A 12,713-nucleotide genomic window follows, 5' to 3' on the forward strand; every position below is an offset into this window, starting at 1 on the left:
AAAAAGCTGAATTGTGTGATATATTAACAAAATGTGCTTAAATCGTTTATTGTTGAAATCTAATGAGTCTTCCTTTCCTCAAGTCAAATTATCGAAAAACTATCGAAACCATTATCGATAATTCAATCAATACCGTTTAAGGCCTGATTTAAAATATGAAAATTCACTGCCCACTATAATTTAGTATTCCTCCATAGTATTTTAGAGGAATTAAAGAGATTCAGTTTCAAACAGTACATAACTATCATTTTTTACCCAATTTCCCATCAACTAATAGGTGGTGTTTCTTATGGCCCGATGGTGAGATGGATCAAGAAAGTATCTTCTGTAAAGCGCGCGTCGCCGCGCAAGGTCTTGAGACCCTGCGTCAGGAGCATCATCGCATGATCGAGAACCTCAAGGCTGAACCCCTCGCAGATGAACCAGGTATATAATATAATAGTAAAGTATAGAATAGTATATAACGAGGTAATTTAAGTATAGTAAATATTTGATTTTTTTTTAATTAGTTGGTGTTACTTTGAATTTATTATATACGTACCGTATTCAGTTTTAAGCCATTATCCAAGTACTCAAGTAGCGTGACGGTTTCAAAAACTTTGGAACAAAGCCAAAAATTGGAACCTTGCTTGAAATCATAACACAGTAACTTATAGCACAGTACTGACAAGTCCTGGTGCTATCTTACTTACTGCAAGCTGCACTCAAGATCATTAACACAGTTCACCACATGAGAGCATGCTCCCAGTGTCTAGGGAGTAGCTAATGATCCATTGGATCTATGCGATCTCCTCGGTCGACTCAGCCGAATGATAGGAAACTTGATTGAGGGTTAAATGAGGAGGGGTACCTGTTGAAAGTTCAAGAAACTTCCTAGGGTACCCCTTCAGTACATACTTAAACATAGTACTATTAACTATTATTAACTATTAACTATGTTAACATGCTCAGACATTACCACATGATATTCAAACATGCTCAGATTGATTTTCTGCTCAGTCTCTAATCCTGTATTATAATAAGCGATTATAAGGCTAACGAACATCTTCGTACTCATTAGTTAAGGTCCGGTATCATTACAGGTTCTGGTGTAAGCTCATTACTAAAATCGGCCTTTCTGACGTGACTATTATTTTGTTCTGTCAGAAACAGTATATTCTTTTCCGTGTAGTTCATGGTCATTGATCAATTTTCATATTTCATTCACTGACGAATCATCATTATGATTTATAAATGAATCAGTAAATATTCCAAATATTCCATGGTGATTGAGCGATTTTCATATTTTATTCATTGATTTTTAAATGAGTTATCTCTACTCTTGTCTTCTTGCATGAATAAACAAATAAATAAAATCAATTTTACAAACAGAAGAATATAGATGCGAAGAATTATGCAGTTTAGAACTGTTCAGGATACACCCTGCACTGTGATTGGTTAACTAAAGTTAATATAATATACATTTAGTTATAAACATTTAATTATGCATTAATTAAATGAATGGACAACAGAAACATAGTACATAGTATACATGTGACAAAGACTGTAATAGCAAAACATGTATGTTCTTGTATGTAAATTCCAGTCAAAATATACAGTTCAGTTCATAACTTGGTTTGTTTCGCTTAATATAAATGGAATCACCATCTTGCTCAAAGGGCCGTACTTTCTTCAGAATCTGACTTCCACTAGTCACACTGCACAGGGCGTGGATTCTATTTTAGGACTAATTTAAAACGCCGTTGAACTACACGGTTTTGCAATTTCGATATTACATTAAAAAGCAGCCCAAACAGGCAGTGGGCTCCTAATAGACCATAAATAATGAGCTCTATAGATTGGCACTGTATGGGTGTGGTCCAATTCATCTAAGTAACCACGCCCTTTTAAGAGCAGGGCTGGTGTTCGAATCCACTCTAAGTTTTATAAGTGATAAACTTTTACGTCAAAATACGTCTTAATTTAATTTGTGTTAGTCAGCACTCAGCAGTTATTCGACATCTTTTATTACTTAGTTCCCAAATCTTTGGGCTCAACAAATTTGAGTACCAAAAATTTGGGCGTGAGACCAGAGATTTGGACTTGTTTATTTGTCATTAATCTAATTTACCATCAATTTAATTTATTTGCCACAAATTTAAATGCGAAAATATTCGGGCGAGGGGGCCGCCCAAATTTTTTGACACTCAAATTGTTGGGAACTAAGGTAAGCTCTCATCTCATACCCTATGTTATTTCTCGTCCCATTTTCCTATGTTTTACTAATACCTATAAGTATTACTAATACCTATAAGTAGTAGGCTATAACCTATCTCTCCTTACAGGGACGTTGGAGCATGAGAAGTTGCAGATAATACAGGGAAACCTGGAGAAGATAGAGCTGGGACTAAACGAGGCTCAAGTCATGATCTCCCTCCACACTCATGTTAACACTATTGAGGCTGAGAAACAAAAACTACGAGCTCAGGTGTGTTTTAAATTGTAGTGTTTTGATTACTAGAAGCTATGAACACAGGTTCGTTCAGTTTAGGGGAACGTTCAAATATTCCGTAAGCAAATTTCAGCCATTTTAAACCCCTTAAACCCCTTCACACAATGTAACTGAGTACCTGTAACTACTGAGTACCTGTAACTACTGAGTACCTGTAACTACTGAGTACCTGTAACTACTGAGTACCTGTAACTACTGAGTACCTGTAACTACTGAGTACCTGTAACTACTGAGTACCTGTAACTACTGAGTACCTGTAACTACTGAGTACCTGTAACTACTGAGTACCTGTAACTACTGAGTACCTGTAACTACTGAGTACCTGTAACTTGAGTAGAGGGCTTTTCCAAACCTTAACGTAATGTTTTGTGAACGACCCCTTAGTGTTTACTAGAAACTGTGAGCTAAGGTGTGTTTCATTAAAAAACACACCACTTTGTTGCGCAATATATAATTGTTGCACTATTTCATTGCGAAATAATTACACTTTAATGACGTCATATTATAATTACCTATTATTACTATTAGTGCTGCCGTTAACATGGCACGTACTCGAGAGGATTATTTACTGTTTACTGAATAATATACAACATTCATTGCATATTACGTCAGAACGTCACAGCTAGTCACAAAATATAGTGTTCCTCATATAATAAAGGACAGAAGGTGTTCCTGCATCTACTCTAACCGCTTTAAGTGCGTAAATGTATATTATATTATGTAACCAATAATCAATATAATATTATATGTTACAACTATCTCTAAATATCAGTGTTCTAAGCGAATAGTAAGTAATCCACTGACCACTAAGGGTATTATTTTCTTGTTAACCTAATTTCTGTTGGGTCCGAGAAACATTTAGTTAAAATCCACCACACTGTACAGGAGTACCACAATCCCATACTATTTATCTCTAATTGATACTCAAGTAGCAGAGTTACTCAACACTGCTAGTTCAGTTAGAGTGTAGTTACTCAACACTGCTACTTCAGTAAGGAACTGGTTTTGTAACGTCCCCCGAATTAGTTTCCCAACTCGTAACGTAAAACACAGTGTTAACAAAGACCCTAACTACTGCAGTACTAAGGGCTACTAACTATTAATAGCTCGTGTAACTTTATTATTATTATATATTATAGTAATAACGCTAAGTTTGCATACAAGTAAGTTTGTATAATACAATTCACTAATACTGCTATCCCTCCGCCCCCCCCCCCCCCCCCCCCCCCTCGCTAATACTACTTCTTGTATAATATAACGCTGTTACAGTTTTCATTGTTTGTTAACTTCTCCTCATGGAAGTAGTGAGTGGAGGTGCAGCTGTGAAAACACTAGCTTATATTAACTAGACTCTTATCTGCAACACAAACTATTCCATATACAGTAATACCCTGATTTACCGCGGAGCTTGGGAGAAAGGAAAAAGCCGCGGTAAATCGGGGCAGGAATCGGGGTTTGCAGTAAATCGGGGTTTAACTATATCTCCTTTCACTGTGTAACTGCCGCCTGAAATCGTTTGTAAAGACTATAACGAGTGTTGAATAAAGTGAAATGTTATGTTAAAATGACTGTTTAAGTCCATGTAACTGTAAGTGATGTTAGTACATGATGAATGTTTCACTGCATTGTACCTTATATCTAGAGAATTGTTAGTGATGTGAATGCTGAACTAGTAACTTGTTGTACTATGTAGAGTCTAGAATTGTTAGTGATGTGAATGCTGAACTAGTAACTTGTTGTACTATTGTACACACTACCGCGAGTAGTTAGCTTATATTGTATAATATACTATATTATATAACATGTAGCTAACTACTTACGGTAGTGTGTACAATGGTACAATAACTTACTATAACACTATTATAGTTAGCTATTGTAGAATATAAGGAACGAAAAATTAAGCTGTAAATTATCAGTGGCCACTAAGTCTCAATATAACAATACAATAATATAACAATACAATAATATAACCATTGAATTGTAGAACATTAACATTATTAGACTAGAAAATGTAAAACTTAACATTAACCATTGGTTAAACTAGTGGGCGACTAGAAGGAGCAGGTAAGTGTACACTGTACTATTTGGTAGATGTACCTGATGATAGATGATACTGTGGTTATCTCGCTATATAGATAATTAGTGTTATTAGACAGTAGTTAGTAATGATTGGACAGTGTACAGAAGTGGGTTTTATCTAGTAAGTCAGCTCTCTCAGAGGCCCTCTGTGTAGGTCAGGGGCTGGGGCGCTCTGGGGCTTGTTTATATGAGAGAGAAATTAATATAAAATGTGGTAAATAGCATATAAAATACATATAACTGCGTCATTTGTAGGTATTGACTCAATTCATTAACTCTAGTGTACTGTGTATTTGAGATTGGCATCTACTTACTTTCTATGAGAAGGAGTCCATTTGTGTCGACACGTGACAGATATTAACCAATCTGCTCATGCTGCAAGCAACGACCAATCAAATCTGCGAACATTGATCACGTACAAATGTGCAAATGTACTCCTTCAAATATACAAGATATTGGTCCTCTGTAGATTAAATGGAGATTTCCACTCTAATTTGTAGATCTACTTACTAGTTACTATTACACAGTTGTTGTATGAACTGGTAAATGGTAATACACGGTTATATATACAACAAGCTAAAATACCAAGTACACTCTACACACTACAAACACTACACCCACTGGTCACTACTGCACACTACACACACTTCACACACTAGTCACTACATACAGTTGATCACACAGTAGGATGATGACCCGGCTCATGTTTCACCACCAGAACCCCCCTCTCTCTCTCTCTCTCTCTCTCTCTCTCACACACAATGCCAACCCTCTAGGGATTAACAGATACGCTCCAGCTCTTGAACTCACAATCACTTCTAAATATTTCAAAGAACTCTGTTTTAAACGATGCATTTTATAATTCCCCAAGTGACTTGTCCTCTGTGAATCTCAGTTGTAACTAGGTTACATAGTTGGGGAAAGAGGGTAGATCTTGTGGAATTTGATAAAGCATGCCGTGGCTGGTAATTCAGATTTAATAGTAGGGTTGTCATGGTAACGTATTTGCGGTAGAATGCTCCTCATGGTCCTGATCATTTGTTGGCATATTTCCAACACGCTTTCATTAATACGGTATGAAAATATCCTGTTCCTAGAAGAGTATATTGAATATATTCATATCTTATTTAGCTGCGTTATTAGCTCATTATATATACTAGCAGGAACCCTAAAATGGTGTCAAGACTCAAGAGACCAAAATAATTATTACTTATTTAAATCGCGTTTTTGACACCACTTGGGGGTCCAAATTTTGGGGTCTAAAACTTCTATTTCTTGGCCAATTTTTTATTTTTTCATGCTGATTTGGAGGCCATTAAAGCATTTGACCCAGTCAAAAAAGTTTCAGTTGTATATATTTTACGGTTTTTGCGGAAATTTGCGTTAAAGTTGATGCCGTGGTGTCAGTAAAATGGCACAGATAAATATATATATATCGTCTCGCTTTATATATAGTAAGATGAGGTAATAAGGTGAGTATATTTAATATTATATAGGGCGGCTGCAATTAGTGAACTACCTAAGTTTCAGAACCTAGCATATATTCATATTTTAGTATTACGTATCATGTCACATCGAAATGTTTCAATTTTATGGTCACGTTTCAAAGATGTCTCGGATTTCTAATACAGAATATTATACCAGGTACTGTATGTGTATTGTGTAACATTAACAGCAGATCGACTATGATAGGTCTAATTTAATTGTATTGAACCAGGCCCTGGAGCAACGAGAACTCTCTAATATAAATAGTGAATTATTAATAACTCATCCAATGTCTCATTAATTAAATTAATTAAATACCCAGTGTCTTAATTAGCTAACAAAGACAACTGCAGAGACCTCTATTTTACGAGATCACTGATCACGATACCAGTAAGGGCCTGTGGTATTAATTAGGAGATCACAGAGTCGTAACAAATAAATCTACCTTTGATTAGTTGTTACCTGCATATTGTAAGGTCTCTTTAATCAATCACACTTCTAAAGCCAGTATATTAACGAATCCTGATATAACTGTGTCTGTTACCACGGCTCCACTTAATTTGACCTATATCTTGCTTACAATATTTTTACATAGATAAAATATGAGAAAGTTGACAATATGATATGTTAACATGTTGTGATGATAAACGTCACACTGTACACACTACATACGTCACACTGTACACACTACATACGTCACACTGTACACACTACATACGTCACACTGTACACACTACATACGTCACACTGTACACACTACATACGTCACACTTTACACACTACATACGTCACACTGTACACACTACATACGTCACACTGTACACACTACATACGTCACACTGTACACACTACATACGTCACACTGTACACACTACATACGTCACACTGTACACACTACATACGTTACACTGTACACACTACATACGTCACACTGTACACACTACATACGTCACACTGTACACAGTCACACTACATACGTCACACTGTACACACTAAATACGTCACACTGTTCACACTACATACGTCACACTGTACACACTACATACGTCACACTGTACACACCACACAGCACAATGGATCATTGGAAATATGTGGAATATACGCAGAAAATGCAGAAAATGCTGGAACGTACTGAGTACTTAGTATGTTCCAGCATACTGTTGAGTCTTGGTAAATACTAAATGTACAAGTATATAATACAAATTATTGATGTTTCTTAAAGTTACTGGTGCGTTAAAACACACAACCTGTGTGTTTCAAACAGTATCTGTGTATAAACTCAGTATAAGTAGCTGTGTAAACTTGTTAAACACTGTTACTGAGCCTTGTTACACTACTGACTATACTGAACAGTAGTGTTAAATGGAGATGACGTATCTACAGTCGGAATAAAGCTGCGTTATTGACGTAGTCCTCAGTACAATATATTTACCGTGATATTTTACTTCAATATAACCTCGCCTGTAAGATTGACGTTATATTCCCGACTAACCAGCTCTCACTCAACTAACAGAATATCCCATTAGAAGGATTTCCCGCCCCTCGCTTTTAAAAATGACGTTATCGAAAGATCATAGATAATATCTTCACCTTGTAGATTTGCTTTTAAATACTTAAATATTCATCAAAACTTCGTTCGATACTTTCCAGAGAAACCCACTATAAAACCAAATATGGAATCATTGCACTACAAAAAGGAATAACCGTCAGAGTAAAAGTTTTATAATATAAGTTGTGAGCCCACATAACATCCACTCTATTTCAGGTGAGACGGCTGTTACAGGAGAACACGTGGCTACGTGAAGAGCTGTCAAACGCCCAACACAAGCTCATGCAGTCGGAACAGAAGGTGGCGAGTCTAGAGGAGGATATCGGACAACTTAGCTTCATGAACGACATGAAGAAGATAGAAACGGAGAAGAAGGAGGAGAAGGAGGTGAAAGAGGAAGGAGAGGAGACGGTGGTTAAAGACCCCAGCGAGGAGGAGAACAATCTAGAGATAGTTCTGGGGGATGGAGAGGGCGGGGTGGACAATGTAATGAACAATGTAGATGTAGGGTCAGGGTTCTACGAGATACCCGCCCGACTCCGCACACTTCACAACCTTGTTATCCAGTACGCTTCACAAGGCAGGTATGAGGTAGCTGTACCTCTCTGTAAACAGGCTCTGGATGATCTGGAGAAGACCTCGGGACGTAACCACCCTGATGTAGCGACCATGTTGAACATTCTAGCGCTTGTTTACCGGGATCAGAATAAGTTTAAGGAGGCTAGTGTGTTGCTGAATGAAGCGCTGGCTATCCGCGAGAAGACACTGGGTGAGGATCACCCTGCAGTTGCAGCAACTCTCAACAACTTAGCAGTACTCTACGGTAAACGAGGCAAGTATAAGGAAGCAGAACCTCTGTGTAAACGAGCTCTGGAGATCAGAGAGAAGGTGCTGGGTCCAGAACATCCTGATGTAGCAAAACAGCTGAATAACCTGGCTCTGTTATGTCAGAACCAGGGTAAGTACGAGGAGGTGGAGCGTTATTATCAGCGTGCACTTCAGATATATCAGGAGAAACTGGGTCCTGATGATCCTAATGTTGCTAAAACTAAGAACAACTTGGCTTCGTGTTTCTTAAAACAGGGTAAATACCGCCAAGCGGAGTCGCTGTACAAGGAGATATTGATGCAGACCCACGCTGCTGAGTTTGGAGGTAGGAGAAGTAATGGTGTCAAGTCTGGTTCTTGGACAGACTCTGAAGATAAGGATAACGAAAGTAATGACAGTAATTCTATGCCGTATGGTGACTACGGCGGGTGGCACAAAGCAGCGCGTATTGCTAGTCCTACTGTACAAGCCACGCTCAAGAACCTCAGTGCTCTCTACCGCCGACAAGGAAAATACGATGCAGCAGAAACTTTGGAAGAATGTGCCATGCGTTCCAAAAACAAGAGTCTAAACGGTAGTGGCTTAGACCTGTCACGTGAGTCACGTGACAGCAACGTGCATGAACGTGACATTACGACCACACGCAAGGAAAACAGGAAGAGTTGTGGGGATCTGAAGTATTATGGGTCTCGTGGAGATCTGACTTCTTCTGAGACTAATAATAGTAATCTGAAGGAGATTCAGGATAAGAGGCTATCTTCTTCGATGTGTCAACTTTCATCTGCTAACGACACTGATAAGAACGGTGATCGAACCAAGAAATTAGAAAGAAAGGGTTCATTTCAGCGACTGCGGAGGTCATTTAGCGGTGGAGCTTCGAAACTGCTTGGGAAAGTGAGCGGTAAAGACCAGCTGGAAAAACCAACCGACCAAAAGGTCCCCAAATCCCCGAGATTACAGCGCGCAGCACCGCCCGGCACCTCAGCGGGGGAACCCTACTCCTACGGAGAATACAGTCCTAACTCGATACAGAGCGTTGCTAAGATGCAGCACCGTCAGTCGCTCAACAGCATGCGGTCCAGTATTTCCGGTTCAGGTCCTGTAAAGGTCACCTACCTGCCCGAGTCCAAAACATGACCTGCCCTCGAGACAGGTGTCAAAGTTGTAAATATTGTGAATTGTGGCAGTGATCTTTCGTACCCGGGATATCTTGTACAGTGCAGCGAAATTGTAGGTAGTTACTAACGGAAGTAACGTACTGGTAGTTACTAACACACCCCTCTCTGAATCAGGACACACGTGCACTACTCTTAACTGGGAGGTTTATTATGATACATCAGAGACACACTCTAGTTCTACTTGCGTAATATCACGTGTGTTATCACGTGACATACGACGTGTAGTTTAGCACTTTACCCTCGTTAAACTTAAGCTAAAACTAGTGACAATGTCCCAACGAAGTTTATATTAGTTTTGTAACATAAAGGGTTTATACATGATGATGATTTGTTTGTTGTTGACGTAAATTTATTGTTAATGTTAACACCATTATATTATTGTTCCATGATAAGATTTGTTCACCACACACACTATATCTAGTATTGTAGGGCTGTTTTTTGTTTTAGTGTAGATTTACGTTTTTGTTTCCATAATAACCACCACACCACATTATTGACGGTTTTAGATATAATAATAGTAGATGTGTCGTCTTGTGTCTCTCTTTTTGGAGATTTCTCATTTTTTGGGTACTCACTAAAAAACGGAGATTGCGATTTATGTTAAGTTTCCGTGAAGGAAAATTGATTATATTTGTGAAGGTATGCAGTCAGAGCAGACCAAACGATTGTGAGTGCACATTTATCAGTGTAGCTATCATGGCAACCTTCAATTGCGCTTTTGTATATGTATATGGAATGCTAATTTATGGTTTACGTCGAGTTTAATAATAATAACACTATTATAATAATGTTTTAAGTTGAGTAAGGGGTCGTTCACATATTACGTAATCAGCCGAGGGGGGGGGGGATTCCAAATGATTACGATAGTGTAATTTTGACACAATAGCTGTGTGTAAAACTGATTACGGAGGGGGAGGGGGTTAAAAATTGTCCAAAAAGTGATTACGTAATATGTGAACGACCCATAAGTATTGGAAGAGTTATTTGAGGCATTACGTTAGATGGGCAGCGGTGAAGAAGGCCGAGCACACAACATCTTCAATGATGTACGAATAGTGATATGTGAGTAAAATGACACAAGTGCACTATGTAATGTCAATAATGTGCTGTAATGCAATGAAGAAACCCAACAGGTTCCCGCACTTAATATCGAGGTAAATACCTAACGGAAACATGCTTGGTTGTGCTTGAATCAATATGGCATGTTAAGCAGAAGGTGTTAAAAATATTTGACTGAAATGTGCTCAAACTATCTCATCATTTGAAGAAAGCTTTAACATAATGTCTGGAGGGTCACCCGTCTGGAGATTTTAAATCATAATCATTGTCAAAATGTTATAATTGATGGTTTTTACTTGTAGCCCTTGAAAATGTGATTGTACTAGGTTCATTGACCATGTGAAGTACTAACTATGTCAATATACATTGATTGTAGATTTTTATACTGATTCAGAATTATTTACAGTCTTTTATTGCATTTTTCGTGCATTCGTACTATGGCTTCTCGCGGGGAAATTTGTGTGTTTCCGATATAAATTATAAAGAACAATGATTTAAATAATTTCAACTAAAAACCCCGTATGTTACCTTTAAAATAGAGCCTGTGATACCAAGTATGCACCAACAAACCAGTAAAAATGCCCCACTTTTCACACATATTTCTCACCTGTACCCAGTGCTAAATTAGATCAACTTTATACAAGTGTAGCAACAACGTGTGGTGCACTACCGCCCCATCACTATCAACCTCTAATACAATTACACTCCTCTGTGTTTTATTACTGGTTAGTGTTACTTAGTGTGTGTTATTTGGTAAACAGTGTTACAGTGCTGGAACTGCACTCCTTTCCATACGGGGTGTATTGTTCTGTAACAATAGTAAAGTAAGGGGAGACACACACACACAGCACTATACCAGTGTGTGTTTGATACTACTTATCTGTTGCAGGTTCATTGTACTTTTAGTACACACTGATCCTCAAATACCCAAGTATGTCATATGTGTACCGTGGTTATAATGTTAACAGCAATACAATTGTGTACAAATATAGCTTCAATAGGAATGCGCACCATATTGCATACTTCTTTACCACCCATCGTTAAAAATCAAATATTTACCAGATTCCTGAAATATTCCGTATGGGCTGACAGTCACCAGATTTTGTACAGTCCTGTAAAATGTAAGCTGGCTACTGGAAATATGACCGGTATTTCCTAGAAATGTAGAATGTAAACAATGACAGCTCGCATTCTCCAATTACAGGCTAGTTTATTGTAGTGTGTATTTCCTGGAACTAGTCATGTATAGTATCTGTGTCAACATACATTGTGCTGTGAAATGTGGAATATTTTCAAATGTAGCGTGGATTGTGAAATGTATTCTAAAATATTGAACCATATGCAACTAGCAGTATTTGTCCACTTCTTTGTGAGTTCAACTATTTAATCGGATGTTGGGTTCAAGAATCAAGTGCCAATATTAAGGAAATGTGATCTAATCATATCAGTAAAACGTTTCTTAAAATGAAAGCTGGTATCATTTGCCAAACACCCACGAATATTGAAAGTTAAGGTAACTCAGTACCAAGGTAATATAACACGTTGTTGCAGTATTATTAGATTTTAGAATTAAGTGAAATACTACCCTGTACCTTACATTACACTGTGTTTACAATGGTAAGCATTGTTTCAAATCTTACAAACATGCTTGTTGGCATCAATGTACAGATTATAATAGAGGATGTGTGCAGAACGAGGACGCAATTTTGACAGAATATGTTGATCGATATTCTCCATGATTTAAATGGCATTTTCATAATTAATGTGTTGCGTTTAATATGCAAAGGATTATTTGCCGCAAATAATTTGCGGTCGCACTCTAAGTATGAAGGTACATTGGTGGGTTGTGTTTCTAGATAATGACCGGTTTTAAATTTTTACTGTTCACTTATGTCATTTTAATGAAACTGATATATGCCTGGGTCTTTCATGACATCGTAACGGTCAATCGTCCAGAATGTCCTAGCTATCTTACGGAACGCGCGAGAATATTAGCTGATGGTAAAGTCCATATAATAAGGTGGTCAACTTGCGAACGCGCGTC

The 12,713-nt window shown here is 37.8% G+C and overlaps 4 protein-coding genes across 6 annotated transcripts in view; all 4 read left to right on the plus strand.

Annotated features, from left to right (window-relative positions):
- The window catches only part of LOC134819659 (kinesin light chain-like), a 94,182-nt gene extending 83,114 nt beyond the window's left edge, over positions 1-11,068 (plus strand). The window contains exons 2-4 of the mRNA XM_063829728.1: positions 278-426; positions 2,325-2,467; positions 7,821-11,068. Of these exons, the coding sequence (XP_063685798.1) occupies positions 306-426; positions 2,325-2,467; positions 7,821-9,569 (2,013 nt within the window). The 5' untranslated portion in view covers positions 278-305 and the 3' untranslated portion in view covers positions 9,570-11,068. The remainder of the gene's footprint in view (positions 1-277; positions 427-2,324; positions 2,468-7,820) is intronic.
- LOC134819668 (zinc finger protein 429-like) overlaps positions 1-12,713 on the plus strand; it is a 290,343-nt gene that overhangs the window by 177,084 nt on the left and 100,546 nt on the right. The gene's annotated exons all lie outside the window — the stretch shown is intronic.
- The window catches only part of LOC134819673 (ADP-ribosylation factor-like protein 8B), an 84,643-nt gene that overhangs the window by 7,758 nt on the left and 64,172 nt on the right, over positions 1-12,713 (plus strand). The gene's annotated exons all lie outside the window — the stretch shown is intronic.
- Positions 12,468-12,713, plus strand: part of LOC134819658 (uncharacterized) — a 97,082-nt gene continuing 96,836 nt past the window's right edge. The window contains exon 1 of the mRNA XM_063829727.1: positions 12,468-12,480. The gene's annotated coding sequence lies outside the window, so the exon portion shown is untranslated. The remainder of the gene's footprint in view (positions 12,481-12,713) is intronic.

The sequence above is a fragment of the Bolinopsis microptera genome, chromosome 8 (genome assembly GCF_026151205.1).
Source record: "Bolinopsis microptera isolate Bmic1 chromosome 8, MBARI_Bmic_1.0, whole genome shotgun sequence".
Classification (NCBI taxonomy): domain Eukaryota; kingdom Metazoa; phylum Ctenophora; class Tentaculata; order Lobata; family Bolinopsidae; genus Bolinopsis; species Bolinopsis microptera.